This window comes from Salvia miltiorrhiza, chromosome 7 (genome assembly GCF_028751815.1).
Source record: "Salvia miltiorrhiza cultivar Shanhuang (shh) chromosome 7, IMPLAD_Smil_shh, whole genome shotgun sequence".
NCBI lineage: Eukaryota > Viridiplantae > Streptophyta > Magnoliopsida > Lamiales > Lamiaceae > Salvia > Salvia miltiorrhiza.
The window spans coordinates 5338605-5357750 of NC_080393.1; the positions used below are offsets into that span (position 1 = coordinate 5338605).

General features: G+C 34.8%; 3 protein-coding genes across 3 annotated transcripts; 1 reads left to right on the top strand and 2 right to left on the bottom strand.

Annotated features, from left to right (window-relative positions):
• Positions 1 to 3407: 3407 nt before the first annotated feature.
• Positions 3408 to 4121, bottom strand: LOC130991911 (major allergen Pru ar 1-like). The gene has a single exon (XM_057916364.1). The coding sequence runs from the start codon at positions 4020 to 4022 to the stop codon at positions 3546 to 3548; it is 477 nt and encodes a 158-aa protein (XP_057772347.1). The 5' UTR covers positions 4023 to 4121; the 3' UTR covers positions 3408 to 3545.
• Positions 4122 to 5092: 971 nt separating this feature from the next.
• LOC130991912 (major allergen Pru ar 1-like) lies at positions 5093 to 5944 on the top strand. Its single transcript, XM_057916365.1, has one exon. It carries the CDS (start codon positions 5275 to 5277, stop codon positions 5749 to 5751), a length of 477 nt encoding a protein of 158 aa, XP_057772348.1. The 5' UTR covers positions 5093 to 5274; the 3' UTR covers positions 5752 to 5944.
• A 5222-nt stretch (positions 5945 to 11166) lies between these two features.
• Positions 11167 to 16866, bottom strand: LOC130991761 (putative disease resistance protein RGA1). Its single transcript, XM_057916143.1, has 2 exons — positions 13181 to 16866; positions 11167 to 11502 (listed from the first exon to the last, which is right to left on the bottom strand). The coding sequence occupies exons 1-2, from the start codon at positions 16660 to 16662 to the stop codon at positions 11460 to 11462; spliced, it is 3525 nt and encodes a 1174-aa protein (XP_057772126.1). The 5' UTR covers positions 16663 to 16866; the 3' UTR covers positions 11167 to 11459.
• Between the last annotated feature and the right edge of the window lie 2280 nt (positions 16867 to 19146).

A 19146-nucleotide genomic window follows, 5' to 3' on the forward strand; every position in this document is an offset into this window, starting at 1 on the left:
CATTTGGTTTAATTTTGCAATTGTTAACTATAATTCATTATTTGAATTAGATTTATATTTATTTTTTAATATTTAATTTGCAATATTTTAGTTATTAATTTATCAAGGTATTTCATAATTTGAATATATAATCTTTTAAGCTTCCACTTTCTGTAATAAATATTACTTACATAATTTGTGAAATATCTTACATCAATGACATTAAATATATATGGCATGAGGAACTCGAACTTCGAACCTTTGACCTTAGGCATTCATCACTTACTGCTAGCTAGGGCAACACACACTCACTCATCGTCTTAATTATTGCTTCTTCGTGTTGTTCATTAGCAGGTACACATTGCTTGAATAATGTGTGATTTACACAATTTCATTAAGTTCGTTGACATACAGTTTTGGTATAGAAAAACAACATGAGAAGAATGCAATAGAAAAAATACTCCACATGTTATTGGAAAATGCAAAGTCGAAAAAAAACAAGAAATATAATTAAGTACTCAACCACGAACTTTTCATGAGCGGAGCCAACCACATTTTTAGCATAGCTTTTAATTAAGTCGATTATTTTAGAAGAAGATACTCATTAATGAATAATTTTCAGCACCACTTTGTGGAATTCGACTTTTGGCATTTGCTATGTGAAATGAGATTTTAATTGTCTTAAATGTCGGTTTTGTTATATTTGATTGCAAATTGTATGCTTTGGATATTCCATCTTTACATGTTATTTTAGTTATAATATTTAGGGGTGGGCTAAAATAAAAATATATTTTAAAATACTTTCTCCATCTATAAAAGAATTTCATATTTTTTTCTTTTTGAGACGTCCATGAAAGAACTTCTTACCTATTTTGAGACTATACCCCACCACTTCAAAATACCTCAATTATCCTTATTTTTTCACCAATATAATAAATTAGTACTCCCTCCATCCACCAAAAATATATGCCACTTTACTTTCGGCACGGGTTTTAATAAAATGTGAGTAAAGTTGGTAGTGGAGTAAGAGTCTCACTTTAAATGTGAGTGAAATGGTGTGGACCCTACTACTAAAAATGGATGTGGCATATTTTTTGTGGACGGACGAAAAAAGAAATTGTGGCATATTTTTGGTGGACGGAGGGAGTAATACTTTTTCACCATTCCCAATACACTCGACAAATTTTTCTTCACTCCCAATACATTCAACAATATTTTATGAAAATATGCACCACTCCCTCCTAAGAAGTTCTTTCGTGGACAAAGGGGCGTATAAAATATGAATTATTTTCAATTCTTAGATCATCAAGATTTACGATCGATTCATCACTTTGTTGGATGAATTCATGGTTTTGAGTTCAAATTTCATAGGTAGCGAAAAAAATCTAATTTTCATAATTCAAATATTTACATAGTAAATTCATACGTATTCTATATAAAATTCATACATTAAAAATATAATTTGTCTTACTAAATATCAAACGTTAGATTATGGGTAGATCAATAATGTAATTCTATTTTTATTTTATACTCAGCGTTTTTGCATGATTGATTATATGCATGATTGAGTATTTTTATTCTCAAGAGTAGGATTTCTCTAATCCCACCACTTCTAGGGGTGTGCAAACCCAACCTGGACCCGCCGAACCCGCCCGGATCGACGGGTTCGGTCCGGACCGAACCGGCCCATTATAGGTGTTCGGTCCGGGTTGGGTCTAATTTTAAGGACCGAATTTTGTCCGGTCGGTCCGGGTCTAAATCCGATTGAACCCGCTGAACCCGAAACCAACCCTGTACTCATATAAATTTAATATTTAATTTATATATTTAATATTTAATTTATATTATGTAATAGATTGATTGTGATTTATGTTTTGTTTTTTGTGATTGTGGATTGCGAATATTTGAGATTATGATATGTGTTTTGGTATCGTATTTTTTATGTTTTAGATTTGAAAAATAGGAGAAAAAACAAGAAAAAAAATGTAGGTTATTAGCGGGTTTGACCCGGACCGAACCGGACCCGTTGCTCGGGTTCGGTCCGGTCTCGGGTCGGCCCGCACGAAAGTTTCGGTCCGAGTCGGTTCATTTTTCTGAAATTTTCGGATCAGCAAACCCGGTGGGTCGGTCCGGGTCCGACCCGCTGCACACCCCTAACCATTTCCATGTGATAAAAATCAAGCAAAACTTGCTAGAATGATAGAAATAATTAAGGATCTTAGGATATCCTAAAGTTTCAATCCATTAAGTAAATAAATGATTAGTCTTAGTATTATTTTTTATCTATCAGTGTTATTCCCCATAAGTAAATGCTCCTAAAAGTTGTTTTTAGCTTAACCCTCTCCATAACCTTTGTATATTTATAGACATAGTATATACTACCTCCGTCCATTAAGAGTGTAGCACTTTTGGTGGACACGAATTTTAAGAAAATAGTTGGTAGATATGTAGAAAGTAGAAATGAGTGATTGTGGTTGAATTGAGATAGTGGAGTCATGTCACAAAAAAGAAAATGCTACTCTTTGTGGACGCCTAATCGAGTAATTGTGTTATACTGTTGGTGGACAAAGGTAGTATCAATTACTATAAATTTGAAAAAAATATTAAGGATAAAGTTTTTGCACTATTAGATCAAGCTCGTTGCATAACATTTATTCAATGCAATTTTTTTATATGCATGGGACATATTGCTCCAGATTATCAATTAATTTATTATTTTAATTAGTTATTTTGTCTATTTTAAGTGTTTTATGTTTTTATGGTTTTAAGATTATAGTTTCTTAAAAAGTAAAAAAAAAAAGATTATAGTTTCTTAATTTAAAAAAAAAAGATTACAGTTTCTTTTTCAAATAGGATTCGTTTATAGGATTAGAAACACATGTTTTGGTAACATACTTTGATTTTAAATTCTAAAAGTAAAACTATATCTTATTTTTCATACATAGAGCGTTTGTTTTCTACTTCTGTCGTCCCGTATTCTTTCCTCAGCGACCTTTGTGAGAATGAAAATTACTCGAAGCACACACATTCTAATAATGTTTTTGCACCCAATACGGATGCACCTACATTGAATAACGGTATTCTGCTTACCTAATAAAATATTGTTAGAAAATAAAGGGATGAAAGAAACGACGTGTAGATAAAGAATTTATATCAGCCTATTATATTAAGTCATGCACATGACTATCGTATTTTTCTAGTCCAACTTTGTAGAAACTGCATTTATTAAAGTAGACGAATGCAAAAATATATAAGGTGTATATATATATATATAGCAACGAACAGTTCTCCTTTCGATAGTTTTTTTTTTTTTTTTGAAACCAAAGACGTATCATATATTAAGCAACGTCCTCCGCGAGCACCTCTAACGTATCATAATTGAAAAAATCTTTGGCAAAATTTTGAAACAAATTATCCAAAAAGTTTAATTTATACAAAGAAACACACTTTGAAGAGGAAATCACAACTGATTACAACGCACACACATCCAAAAAGAGCAAATCCCAAACATAAAATGAACAAGAAACCGAAATACAACAACATATATAACTTTACGCATGGAGCTTTCAAGCATCAGAATTTGCGTTGAGGTAAGCCTCAATAGCCTTGAACATGGCCATGGCCTTCTCTTTTCCTTCCTTGATCTTCTCCTCACTTATCTCGACATCGCCCTTGGTGTTGTAAATGCTTCTGTTCTTGCAGATGCTTCCTCCATCTTCAGTTGGGACGATCTTGATATGATAAGTGATGGATTCAATAACATCTGAGAGAGCATCACCTTCAATGATGCTGTAGGTGTGTGTCAAGTTCTCCTTGTCAATGGCCTCGACACGGTGCTTGACGCTCTTATACTGACTCCCTTCGCCAAAATGAATGATCTTGACGGTGCCAACGCCGCCATCTCCTTCCAAGATCTCGACGTTCTTGATGGCCTGAGGCAGGATGTTGGGGATGAGGGTGTCGGCGTCGAGCACCATGGCCTTGAACATCCTTGCAGCTGGGATGGAGGAAGGGATCTCCATATCATAGGTGATGGCAACCATGATTGATTAGTTGAAGTAAAATGAGGGAATTGAAGGAGTGAGAAGGAAGATTAGTGTAATGGTTGTAAATGTGGCTTAGTGAGATGGAGAAATGAGAGAAGCTGAGCTCCCTACTTATAGCATAGAACCGAACCTTCTCTACATAATTGTGTGTGTGTGTGTGTGTGTGTAGCCCAAAATGGTTGAAAAGAGTAAGCCAAGTGCTTTTGGTTGAGAGTGTGAAACAAGGGTGCATGGCGTTCCTATATTGACTAGTCTTCTCATGCACCGCATTGCGAATGCGAGCTTCATATATTATTAGCTTTTTTTTTTTAACTACCACCAACTATATCTTTCGTCTTCATCTCCTTTGAGTTTTTAGGCCTCTTATTGAAGGAATCAAATAATTAAAAACTATTTTCATAATGTAAATTAAAAATTATTATTGTTTGGTACGGATTCCTTATAGTAAATTAATCATACAACTTGGCTACATATGCTTGGAACTTTCTCCATGTTTACATTAATTGTTGTGTGAAGGGCATGACTTAACAAGATGAGCCATTCCTTTAATTCGTACAATAGTCGATCTCATCTACAATTTCGTCTATTTTTTCTTTAATTTTTTTTAAATAGTTGATCCAATTTTTTCTTATTAATTTTTGTAGGCCCATCCACTTATTATCATTGTTTTCAACCATCCTTGCCATATTTGGTCTCAATTCATACTCCTAAGTATCTTTTGCTTTTGCATTTGGTTTAAGTTTTGCAATTAGTCAACCTCATCTAGAATTTCATCTACTAAAAAAATAGCATCCTTCATAGAATCAGTAATGAATGTAGAAGTCACCATCTAATTCTTGCATATCATCAGTCCTACTCCAATTGTATACAGGTATTAATATCAATTGACTAGATTAACTTCAATTTTCACATGTAATGCATACAAACGAAATAAAATATAAAAATTAGTAGGGTACAATAATAATTGCGGTTCGACCAAAAAAAATAAAATAATAATTGTGGTAGACGCAAAGCGCAATGATCATTTTACTATATAAAAAGAATGTCCACAAATATGTGCTATATCATTCTTAAATAATCAAGTTCCGTTAAATTAAAATGTGGTAGAGCTAAAGAACCCTCCTTTTCACGCTATAAATAGCATCTCCACTTCCCACATTTCCCATCACATTTCAAACAAACACAAGCAAACACTCCTTCATTGTTTTTCCACATATTTCTTTCAATTTCAAGCTCCAAAATCATAACCATGGTTGCCATCACCTATGATATGGAGATCCTTTCCTCCATCCCAGCTGCAAAGATGTTCAAGGCCGTAGTTCTCGACGCCGACACCCTCATCCCCAAGATCATGCCTCAGGCCATCAAGAGCGTCGAGATCTTGGAAGGAGACGGCGGCGTTGGCACCGTCAAGATCATTCATTTTGGCGATGGGAGTCAGTTTAAGAGCGTTAAGCACCGTGTCGAGGCCATCGATAAGGAGAACTTGACACACACCTACAGCATCATTGAAGGTGATGCTCTATCAGATGTTATTGAATCCATCACTTATCATATCAAGATCGTTCCAACTGAAGATGGAGGAAGCATCTGCAAGAACAGAAGCATTTACAACACCAAAGGAGACGTCGAGATCAGTGAGGAGAAGATAAAGGAGGGGAAAGAGAAGGCCATGGCTATGTTCAAGGCCATTGAGGCTTACCTCCACGCCAATCCCGACTGCTAGAAGCTAAAATACTTACGTGCATGATTTTCAGTTTTTTCATTTCTTTTTTTCTGTTCAAGCTTGCATTTGATGTATCGTAATTGAATAAAAAGTTCCTTCTGTGACTTTTTCTTGGTATTGTGGTGGTTTTCACAAAAATGTTTAAAGATGTTTTTGGTACATAATCCTATTTTATACAATTCGATTCGGAAAATTCTTCTGTCTAAGAGACCTCACGATGCGGTTAGTTAATTATATTTTTTATATAGTACAAATTTTGATCTCATAATTAGTTTATGACTGAAAATTGGAAAAATTTATAATCTACTTAATTTTTTTATTTGGATAATTTATATAAATAAATAAATAAATTTAACCAGAACCTGAGATCTTGGGCATTAACCACCTACGACTTATTTTCGTAAGTTCATAATAATGTTCGTAAGTTCATAATAATGTTCGTTGGTTCCCAGAATTGGAAAATGAGGAATTTACGGGATTTCCTAAACTTGAAGAATTCGGATGAATCTGATTCATTGATTTTGGTGAGATCAATAACTCTGATTTGGTCTTCATTCTCTATATAGGAAAGTGGTCTCCATTGAGAACTACATTATTTGTGAGAACGGGAGAACCATCAAATCTAATGCATTCACTGTAAAAATTAATGCATTCGCTGTTAAAATTAATGCACTAAAAAAAATGCTCCCTTCAGGATTCGAACCCAGGTTCTATATTCATCCAACAAGGTGATGCATCCACCGTAGATCTTGATGATCGAATGGCTGAAAATGGTTCTCCGTTCTTTTTTTATTTATGGTTCTTTCTTGAACCTCTCCCTATATATATATAGGGGCACGCTCCAGTGAGACCCCCTATTTTTCGTGAAACACTAGGATAATGAATAAGACACATAATACTAATGAACAAAACGTATTCCTAACGAATAAGATGTATATACTGATGAAAAACAAAATTTAAAAAATTGTTAATGAATAAGACATATATACTGATGAACAATGCAGTATATACAATTAATAACAAAATTTAAAATATTATGCTCCCTCCAGGATTCGAACCATGCGAAAAAAATTCTCCCTCCAGATACAATATCAGCCATAGGATTAATAAAATAAACACACCAGATCGTGTCCTAGATCTCACTAAAATTAGGGGGTCTCATTGGAGCGGCCCTATATACATTACAAACTTCTTACATATATTCTACTCCCTCCGTCCCATAAATAATGGCCTGTTTTCCTTTTTTGGTTGTCCCACAAATAATGGCCTGTTTCTATTTTGGGTAATAATTAAGACTTAATTAAAATTTTTAATTCCATCTAAACCCTAATTTTGAACGGCTCCTCTCTCTCTCTCTACTCTCTTTTTTGCTCTTCTTCTTCACGCTGCTTCCTCTCTCTCTCTGTACTCTCTTTTTTTGTTGCCTCCTCTCTCTTATACACTCTTTCGCCGTGCACGCCGGCGTCATCTCGCCGGACTCGGCTGACGAAGCGGCGACATCCGTTGGATTTGGCTTCGTGCCCGCAGCCTCAGATCTCTCCATCTCGAGCTCGCGACGCTACTGGTGTTGCTCGCCGGAAATTGGTGTTGCTCGCGGCGCTACTGGTTTCCGGCGGCTGCAGCAAAGCCACAACAGCCGCCCCCATCTCTACCCTCTCATCTACTCTCCCCTGCTCTGAACGAAACGACGGCAGAGCCGCCGCCGCTGCCGAGCCCTAGGCTCCCAAATTCGGTCTCCTCCACCACTAACCTCGTCGCTCCTCCACTGTTCTCGGCAAATCGGAGATCGATTCTGCTTGAGGCAATTTGGGGCGGATTCTGCTTGAGAATAGTGAGATCTCCACCCTTTGCATCCACCGCCTCCGCCTCCGCCTCCACCTCCGTCTCCACCGCCTCCGATTTCCTCCGTCTCTAATTTCGATCTCCTCCGCCTCTCATCTCTCTCACCCTCTGCATTTTGGGGTTTTCTTGGTTTTAGGGATTTGGGTTTTCTTTGTGTAGAATTTGGAGAAACGGTGGGAGATGGTTTCGATGGTGGAGGGATTTAGGTGGCGGTGGTGGTGGCTGTTGCCGGAGGAAGGGTTGGGTTTGGGTGTTGGTATTGCAGCAATGGTGATGGTGATGGTGATAGTTTAAAACTAATTAACAATAAATTAAACATGTGGTCCCTACAACTTTTCTCCTTAATTCAACACTCCTTAATTCCCGTGCCGAAAAGAAACGGGCCATTAATTGTGGGACGGAGGGAGTATTTCATTATTAATCTATCATGTTTTCCTTTAAATAATAATAATAATAATAAAAAACTATCATGTTTCATTTCATGCCATCCAGATTCCAGCTGAATCTATCTATCTTCTATTAATATATCAAAGGATTACATGTTGAAGAGCCCACAACCATTCTATATCATAGGTGGCACTCTAGAATGCTTAGATTTCTAATTTTCTAAATCATTCATTTCATAGCTCTTAAATCCAAAACAAATATAAAAAAAATATAATCATAACCATTACTTTTTATACATTTAATATCAATAAATATTTTCTTCAAATTTATCATAGAAAGTCAAATGTTTATATAATGCAATGTAATTAATGGTTGGAACAAAAAGTAAGGCACCATATATTATTTTCGAAAATCTCTATTCTCCTTCATTCTCATTTTTTTCATAAGTCATATATGTTATCCCACATTGATTTTTAATCAAACTCCATCTTGATTAAAAACTATATAAATACTTGTGTAATATCTCATCCTTTATATATTTGCACCATCAATTTAATTTGATCAATTAACTTTTAGTTGGCCAAATAATAATTATATTCTTATTAAAAAATAATGTAATATTACTTTGGCCAATACTTATATTTATTGAATAATGTGATTCTATATATTAAAATAATAAATTTGATTTTTCTTATGTTATTTATATTTATTAATTCTATATAAATACTTGTGTGTAGTATGACATCCTTTATATATTTGCAGCGTCAATTTAATTTGGTTAATTAACTTTTAGTTGGCCAAATAAATAGTTATAGTCTTATTAAAAATTAATTTAATTTATCTAATTTTACTTTGGTCAATATAAATTTATTGAATAATGTGAGTCGATATATTAAAATAATGACGTAATAAATTGCATTCTTCTTATGTTATTTATATTATTAATTCTATAATCAACATTTGGCTTTACTATATTTTAGCAAATGTAAAATCTATATAGAATTTGATTTATAACAATAGAATGATGTAATTTGAATCTCATATGAGTTGAAGGGTTTTTTAGGACAGTAACTTAGATTGATTTGGAAATTAGGACAATAACTTTCGGACTTGTAAAAATAGGACACTAATTTTTTTTAGAGTAAAATAGGACACTAATTAATAAGTGTTGCATCCACAGGACATTTTTCGGCCAATTATCGGCCGATAAATGTCCTATTTTTACAACGTTTATTAATTAGTGTCATATTTTACTCTAAAACAAATTAGTGTCCTATTTTTACAAATCCGAAAGTTATTGTCCTAATTTCCAAATCAACATAAGTTATTGTCCTAAAAAATTCTCTGACTCAATCTCATATTGATTTATTGTACATTTTTCAGTTCACAACCTAAATGAAAGTATGTGTTCATGCAATTTTTATTAAACAAATTTTGAATACCATATCTTTTTTTTTTCATAAAGCTTTACAAAATAAAAATGTAAATTGAATAATATATTTTGTAATCTTCTAATCAGATAAAATGTTGCAATTTAAATCTCACATAGTATATAAGTTTACGTAAAGCAAATCAATATTTGTAAGTCTATTCTATCAATGATAAGCATATTAAAATTTATACGTAAGAAAAATTAAATTTATTAGTTCATTGTTCTAATATATGGACTTCTATTGTTTGACAAACTTAGTTATTGGTTGAATTATTATTAGTCAAATTAAATTAAAATTTTGATTAAAAAATAACTACTATTTATTTGGCCAACTAATTAATTAAATTATCTTATTGTAAAGAAGATGTTTAGTTGGCCAATAAATAGTTATATTTAAAATAGATCAAATAATTAAGTTTTGTTATTTATTATACAATCAAATCAACCAACTACAATACGAATTAATTATTATTGATTTTTTTAGAACTAAATATGTTACTTTGTTTAACTGGATTAACCAATAACCAAATTGAAATTTCAATTATTTGAAGTAGGTTCGAGGGTAATTTATTTTGACGTAAATGTGGAAACTCTAAATGTTAGTTATCTAATTCAATTTTTAAAAGAATGACGAGTTAATTTACCACAATACTACTACTAGCATTGAAAAACATGAAAAATCTAATTGTCTGTTAAACATAAGATGATTTTCTACATACTAATATTTTAATATATAAAATAAATTAAAATATAGTAAAATTTGGCTTAATATATTTAAAACTAATTTATCTTGATATGCTTGCATAAGTTTTTTTATTTATTCAACGTTGCAAAATAACTTATAACTCAGTTCTGATCAATCAAATTATAGACGAGATGATGATTACAAGTCTGTTATAGTCTTTCAAGCTCCACACACGAGATGATGCTCATAAGTCAGTTTTTGTCTTACGAGTATATTGTTCTAAACAATATGATGCTCACAAATTAGAAGTGGTTTGTCAAGCTCCAAACGAAATGATGCTTATAACTTAATTCCGACCTTTGAAGCTTCAAATGAGATAATTCTTAGCACTCAGCTTCGGTCATACAAGCTCCAACTGAGTGATGCTTAGAACTCAGCTCCGATCCATCGAACTATAGACGAGACGATGCTCACAAGTTAGTTATAGTCTTCAAGCTCCACACGAAATGATGCTCACAAGTCAGTTATGGTCGTACGAACTCCGAATGAGATGCTACCACTACAAGAAATTCGCTCATACTTGACGAGTATACTCACAAGTCAAGTTTTGTCTTTCAAGTTGAAGATGAGATGATACTCATAAGCAAAATCTCATATAACAAGTTTCAGATAAGATAATAATCATAAGTTCAACGTACATAAGTCAAATGTGATATTTCAGGCTACAGACAAGATGCTGCTCAAAAGTCTTGTAAGGCTCGGATGAGACGATGCTCATATAAAGATGGCTTTCCTATATTCGATTAACGAAAAATTCGATGTGTCAATCCTTCATCATATCCTATGTTAAATTTACCTAAATATTTCTTTTTTCTTATTTTTATAAAATCCCCAACTTCACATCAACTTTTTATATTATTTCATCAGATAAAGATTCATATAAAAAGATAATCTATTTTAATTCTCAACAAAAAATTAACATATAACTGATGAAAATTGTTAAAATTCTTATAGCTTGAATTGTACTAGCAATTCATTTTAGTCAAATAAAATTAAAATTTAAAAATAATTTATATAAAAATCATTTTATATACTATAATGAAAAAGAATGTACAAAGTTTTCCGTCGAAATTCGACGAATTACACACTAGTGTCTATTAAAATGAAAGCTATTTCAACGGCTTCTGTTTCCTCAAAAGATAGAAAACAGAAACAATGCTAAAAATTAAGACATGATCTTTGTAGTTTGCATTCTCAAAAGCTATGGGAAGAAAACACCAAAGCATAAATAAAAATTGACAAATAGTAAAACAAAGATGTGTAGATGAAGAAAGCAAGTCTGCAAATGGACAATCATTAGCTTCAATTTCTCTTGCGGAAGCATCGACTCAATATTGTTGAAGTTCTGAACAATACAATACAGAATCTTAGTTAATATATATCAAATCAATCAATATCAATATATTATGATAGCACAATAAACAAGGCTATATTCTAGTACATATGACCAAAGTAAAAATATACTCCCTCCGTCCCAATAATCTTGTCCCACTTTCCTTTTTGGGTTGTCCCAATAATCTTGTCCCATTTCCTTTTTTGGTAATAATTAAAAAATATTTAGCATTCTATCTCTCTCCTAATTAACACACATCTCTTTCATAGCTCTCTCTCTCTAAACCCCTCTCTCCTACCCACTCTCTGGACTCTCTCTCTTTGCCTGAAATTCACGGCCGCCGCCTCTCCTCCGTCCTCACGGCCGCCGCCTCAACACCACGGCCGACGCTTCTGTTCTATCTTCTCTATCTCTCTCTGACACTCACGGACATGGCCCACGCCGTGCCGTCGCGCCGTCGTCACCCCTCATGCTTCATCTTCTCCATCGCGCCACTGTGCCCAGATCTAAGCCAAGGAAGGGGAGATCTGTAAAACCGCTGTGGTGAAAAGCCCATGAGAGGTCGACGGAACCCTAATCGGCACTGTAGAGGAGCCTCAATGCACCTTCGCCCTCTCCCCTCCACCCATGCGCCGCCTTCACCCATGCGCCGCCTTCACCCTAATCGAGCTCCTTCGCCCTCTCGCCTCCACCCATGCGCCGCCTTCACCCTTCTCCCACCTCCACGGCCAGCGCGCCATGTTCTCCCTTTCCCGCGCCGCCGTGTCGCCGCCTTTCCTGCTTCATCTTCTTCGGCTGAACGGCCGGAGCCACCGCCGCCGCCACCTGTAGAAATGAGGGTTAGCAATTTGGGGGTTGGGGTTTACAGAAATGGTGTGTTTCTTTAATTTCTTGAATTTCTATAAACACTTCTTCAATTTAGGGGAAATGATGTGTGTTAAATTTATCTGTTGGTTGTTGGAATAATGGTGTGTAAGGGAAGGACGCGTCGGCGCCGGCGCCGGCGCCGGCTTGCCGGAGTTGAGAGTGGCAGCACCTTTGATTGAAGAATTAGTTATTGCTTTGTTAACCATACTTAAATCAATTAATAATATAATTAAACATGTGGATCATACAATTTATCCTCTAATACAACTCTCCTTAATCTCCGTGCCCAAAAGAAAGGGGACAAGCTTATTGGGACGGAGGGAGTAGGATTTAAACAATATATATTATAGAAAGAAAATATTATTACAATTTTTTGATTAATCTTAAGATTTAAAATAAGGATATTATAAATAAAAAAATTGAGAAGAAAACACATTTTTATAAGAATAGCAGAGGAGATGACGTGCGTCAAAAAGAATGATTTTAATAAAAAAAAATGAGTATAAATTTATGTTTTATTTCATTCATAGTAACATTTATTACTTTAATATATTTTTGAACCAATTATTGGATATTATTTCAAAATTATAAAATTATAGTAAAATAATAAGCAATCATCTAAATTTAATATAAATAATTAATAATTAATTAATTAAGCATCACATCATTAAGAAAAACACGATAAAAAAAGAAGATTGATATGACATTCATATTTATTTTTTAAGTTTCATTTTTACATAATTAATTTTAAATTTCACGGATTCAAGTAAAATTAAACTTGTAAAAAAAATAACCTAAACAACGAAAGAAAAATGAAACTTACTTGCTGCAAGGTTTAATTTCGCGGCCGTCAACCCAGACGGTGAGATTGGGAAAGTTGTTGTGCCACTCTGCAGGAATAGGATCAATGCCTAATTCCCCACAATCTTTGATAATTAAGAACTTCAATGCATCCCCCCAGCAAGAGGGCAGACGCCTCAACTTGTTGCAACTATTTAGATATAACCACCGTAGAGATGGAAGGTTCCCCAACCATTCAGGCAATTCTTCTACCCCTAAATTATCTAACACTAAACAATCAAGAGCTGTGAGATGTTGAATTGATTCTGGTAACCACTCCCAATTTTCCACCCCTCTTAAGACCAAGGAAGTAAGTGAGTTGCAGCATCCTTGCAATAAGGCATCCACAGTCTGTTTAATGCCAACACTACTCTCCATTGACCACTCCCAACTCACATCTATCACTAACGACTGTAAGCACCCTAAACCCAAACTCTTGACACTATCAGTAGACATGAACAATTTAGGAACATCAACAATTGTCAAATCTCCGAGACTCACCGCTTTAGCGAGGCAGTCAATTACCATCGGCAGATTCTTTAGGCTGCTTAATCCCCTCAAGCGGAGACGCTCGATTGTTGGCGCCCATGACTCTAGCATTTGACGTGGCAAAACCATCAACCCTTCGCACCCTTCGATCGTGAGCTGACGAAGGATTCCTTGTGATTGTCCTTCTCTGCCACTTGGATTCCCTATTGACTTCACATTTCGACATTCATAAATAGTCAACTTCTCCAGAGAATTGAGGGTGTCCAGTCCATCTGGTAATTCTCTCAACCTGGGGCATTTCCATATCTCCAACTCTGATAGATTCTGATTCTTATAGAATAACCAATCTGGCAGACATTCCAATCCCTCCAAGTCTCCTATTTTGAGGGATGATAAATTATTGAATGAAGAATTTATGAACCTCACCTTCTCCAATCCTATCAAAGAAAGAGATTTGAGATTTGGCAAGTGCTCCAGCTGTGGGATTTCCTCACATTCTGAGCACCTCTCGAGTGTTATCTGAATCAAGTTTTCAAGTGGTACCCAAGAGGCTTGAGGCCCATCCCGTACTGCCATCTTCTCAATCCATTCTGGAAATCTTTTGCCTTTGAATCCATAAATCCCTAACTTCTTCAGATTGGCATTTGCATGAGGTTGCAGGCCTTCCAACACACTCTCATCAACATTTCTTTCACCTTCTCTATCCTCATCCCATTCAAACCCCAAATCAAATAAGTTTAGCTTCTCAAATATCTTTGCTTTCTCTGCCTCTTCTTTGCCCTGCACCTTTTCCAAACTACTAATCACTAGTTGTCCTTTGAGATTCTTCAAACTTCCGAGCTCTTCAATTTGATAGCCCTTGTTGTCACCCACTTTAAAGTGCCTTAGTGTTTGGAGACAACTTAATCTCCCAATCTCCGCAGGCAACTTCACATCATCATCGATATAGAGATGCCTTAAGTTAATCAAGTACTTTAACGTACTTGGCAGAACCAATTTGGATACTTCCCAATCCCACCTCTCGGCTCTTAATGTTTGCAAGTGATGGAATTCACTAATCCAGTCTGGCAAATTCTTAATTCCCGTATTTGAAATATCAAGATTTCTCAAATGTATCATCTTCCTAACTGAATTGGGCAACTCTTGAACTCCATAACGCTTAAGAGTAAGAACATGCAGACTTTCCAAGTTACCCGGAATTTCATCACCTTCCAAGAACAATGTACGCAAATGTTTTGCCACTTGTTTTGGCACAGGCTTTGACCCTTGAAGAGTGATGTATCTGATTTGGTTGCAGCCATCTGCATTACTAGAAGAACCCAAAACAGAAGATGCGAGATCATGCACAAGATCGTGCATCACACAACTCTCCACATTTCCAATATCATCTCTCCCTGCAACTTGCAACAAAGAGTTTTGTAGAAGCATATTAAAGAACATCTCGCCCACAGACTCCATATCATCTCTTCGATTAGGCTGAAGAAAACCTTCTGCCATCCATTGTTCGATCAGCTTCTGCTTCACAATTCTGTCACCTTTTGGGAAAATTGAACAGTATGTGAAGCACTTCTTGAGTGACGGTGAAGACAAATTATCAAAGCTCAATCTCAAAATTTTCGAGATGTTATCTCCATCAACATCCGTAAGCCATCTCTGTTCGACATCGAGCCACTCTTTTTGAGATTTACGGCGAAGCACTCCCCCGACAACATTGGCAGCTAAGGGCAGACCTTTACATCTTTCAGCAATCTTTTTTCCAATCATCTCCAATCCTGATGGTACTTGATCTCCATTTTCAACAAAAGTTTTAGCTTTGATTATGGACCAGCAATCTTCATCTGATAAGCCTTTTAACATATGAATGTCAAGTGGGTTCACAATTGAAGCAACCTTCTCATTCCTGGTAGTGATGATGATGCCATTTCCTTTAGTAGAAGTTACTCCCGATATGGAATTTATAAAGCCTTCCCATGTCGGAACATCTTCATTCCATATATCATCAAGAACAAGAAGATAAGTTTTAGTCTTGAGAGTTACTTGTAGCTTTTCAAGAATATCTTCTCTGCTCTCAACTCCATCAATAGTCTTTCTAGTTTCCAGGATATCATCATCTCTGCTCTCAACTCCATCTCCATCTGCAGTGTTTTTAGCCATCTTGAAAAGTATTTTCTTGAAAAGAAGAATTGGATCAAAAGTCTGAGAAACATGAACCCAAAGCCGTGATCCGAATCGAGTCTTCATCTTCTCATGATTGAAGACTTTCCTAGTCAACGTAGTTTTCCCCATACCTCCCATTCCGACAAGAGCAATGATGGAGAAGATCCGTTCCTCTGAGCGGGTGTGGGTGAGCATCTCAACTAGTTTAGGCACATCATCATCTCTTCCGATAAAGATTGGATCAAGAGAGAATGAATCAGTCTCAAAGGAAGCATTCAGAGCAGCAGCAGCAGGTGCATTCACCACTATGCTCTGAAGGCCGAGCTCGGTTGCCCTTTTGTTCATATTCTCAAAACTCGTATTGATTTGTTTGATTCTAAGAGCCATATTTCGTGGGCGTGAGATGTGATTAAAGGATGAGAAGCATGATAGTACCTTATCCTTGCGTGTCTTCATTTTGTTGACTTCTTTGTGGAGAAGATGATAGCTGAGTTCATCCACAACATTATCAGCATCGAAGGCCAGCGCTTCAAGCTTCCTCAACCAGATCTTGACAGCATCTTGGGTGATGGATTTCTTCTCCGCATCATTCAAGTAACCCTGAATGATTCCCAAAGTCGTTTGCAGCTGTTGGGCATCTTCGTCGAGACCTCGAAGTAGAGAGTGTTCTTCTTTGAAAACATTGATAAGGCTTTGAAGCAGAATTTCAATGGCTGCAGCAGACACACCTCCTCCATCCATGTTTTGCAGAGAGAGAATGCTTGTGAACTTTTTTTTTTTGCGTGTGAAGATGATGATTGTAAAGTTGTGGATGACCATTCAAACATTATCTCTCTTCAATTATATGTGGAAAAAGGAAAAGTCATTAATGATCCAGCTTCACCTTGAAAATGATGTTTTGTTATTCATTCCTTAAAGAGCATGTGCAGTGTGGCTCGATCGAACGGCTCGAGCCGGCCCTCGAAGAGCCCTACCCTATTGCCGCACCTGGGGGGCTCGAGATAGGGTGTGATGGGTAGAGCCCAGCTGCGTTATGTCTCTTGGACCTATCCAAATTCACGGATTCAAAATTTACTTTTTGGAAATTGATTTATTCTTTTTAACTTTCATCTTTTAAAAATAGGATTCTATGTAGGATGTAAATAAAGCTACTCTCTCCGTCCCTGAAATAAGTTCCTCTTTTTCCTTTTTGGGACGTCCCCTAAATAAGTTCCTCTTTCTTTCTTTCCATTTTTGGACAACTACCCCACCACTAATAATACTTTATTTATTCTTACTTTTCACTTTTTCACCACTCCCAATACTAATTATAACACCTTTTCACATTTTCACCACTCTCAATACTAATTATAACATATTTTTCTCCACTATCAATACACTTTACCATTTTTCCTTAAAACCCGTGCCGTCCCCAAAGAGAAACTTATTTTGGGGACGGAGGGAGTATAAATTTGTACTAGCTTGTTGCATTTCGACCGGAATTAATTATTATATATAAACTAGTAAGGAGCCCGTCGAAATTCGACGGGATTCATTATTATAAATTAATTATATGATAATATAAAATTATTTAATACCATTTTTTATTCATAAATTAGAGTACTGAATAAAATAGTTTCAAAATAAAAAAATGTACTATTTATTTGAAATTTGTATAAATTAGTTGTCTTCTAAAATGTGTATCTAAGAAGAGTATTGACCCACAAAATTTTAAAAGAGAAACTACAACATTTATTTGAAATTTACTTCAATTAGATATTTGTAATTGTAATTAGTTACTGAAAAAAAAATGAATTAAATAATATCAATAATGACTTCAACTTACGAAGTCTAAATAAATTATTAAATTTATTATTACTCATAATCTATCGAAAATTTTTCATCATACACTCCATGACTAAACCTAAGTTTCGATCGGTAATCTTACCTTTGAAAGAGACTGTCATTGAGTCTTATTTAATGTCATAGCAAAATAAACACTAAGAGGGACTCATAATTATTATGGTTATAGGAAACTTTTTACCCGTATTTTTTCCTGAAATGAGTGTGTCTATCCGTTGAAAGTCGCCTCCTAAAACCACCACTAAACCTTAAAAAGGTTTGTTAGCCCTCTCAAAACATCTCATAACATTCATTGGGCTTCTATTGAGCGTTTCAAATAAGTATTTCTGCGTCATTGATGTCTTATCCCAAATAATAAGCTTTGTCTCAAGTTGATATTTTCATAAACTGAATACGTCATTGTATCGGAACCACGTGCAAAATATCACACTATGTACATTTTTAAGCATGTATTTTCTTATCAGATTTTGACATGCTATGTCAGATTTTGAGCGTCGAAAATATCACATTTTCACATAATTGTGACAAATATTTGATTATTTGTATACATTACAAATAATCAACGTCCGAAAGATCTTCATTATGAAAACTTTAGTTACACCCAATATAAAATTTAAATTGTGAGCTAAATTTTGTAAAGTTAACTTAGTTGAATATTAATATATTAATATAGTCACTGATTAATGAAATTTGAACCTCTAAATGTTTGTAACATAGCAAATTGTAAAACTATCATTACTGACTCTTTATCTTCACTTGACTTGTTTTCAATAAATATTATGAGTTCATCGACATATGATTCCCACAATACGCAAATTACTCTCGTGTCACTGTTACGTATAATTAACAACATAATTAAGAATAAATTACTCTGAGTTTTAGTGTATTAATCAATGCACTTTGCAAGGAACAGGGGCGGGGCTAGGGGGGGCTAGAGCCCCCCCCAAATTTCGATTTTTTTTTTTTATAATATGTCTAAAAATGTTGTTATTATTATTATTATATTTGTATTTTAGTAAAAAAATGTCTAAATGTATTGAATGCCCCCAAAAAATTTTTAGTAAATGTTGAACTATATTATCTATGAAAATGTTGTTATTATTATTATTATTATTATATTTGTATTTTAGTAAAAAATGTCTAAATGTATTGAATGCCCCCAAAAAAATTTTTAGTAAATGTTTTGAACTATATTATCTATGAAAATGTTGTTGTTATTATTATTATTATTATATTTGTATTTTAGTAAAAAATGTCTAAAATGTATTGAATGCCCCAAAAAAAAATTTAGTAAATGTTTTGAACTATATTATCTATAAAAATGTTGTTATTATTATGATTATATTTGTATTTTAGTAAAAAATGTCTAAAATGTATTGAATGCCCTCAAAAAAAATTTTCGGGGGCTACCGCCCCCGAACCCCCGTAACAGTTCAGCCCCCCCCAAAAAAAATCCTGGCT

Excerpts from the sequence above, each read along its gene's own strand:
- LOC130991761 (XM_057916143.1), bottom strand. The coding sequence starts at position 16,662 with ATGGTCATCCACAACTTTACAATCATCATCTTCACACGCAAAAAAAAA. Across the intron at positions 11,503-13,180 it reads GAAATTAAACCTTGCAGCAA|AACTTCAACAATATTGAGTC; the intron begins GTAAGTTTCATT and ends TGTATTGTTCAG.
- LOC130991912 (XM_057916365.1), top strand. The coding sequence starts at position 5,275 with ATGGTTGCCATCACCTATGATATGGAGATCCTTTCCTCCATCCCAGCT.
- LOC130991911 (XM_057916364.1), bottom strand. The coding sequence starts at position 4,022 with ATGGTTGCCATCACCTATGATATGGAGATCCCTTCCTCCATCCCAGCT.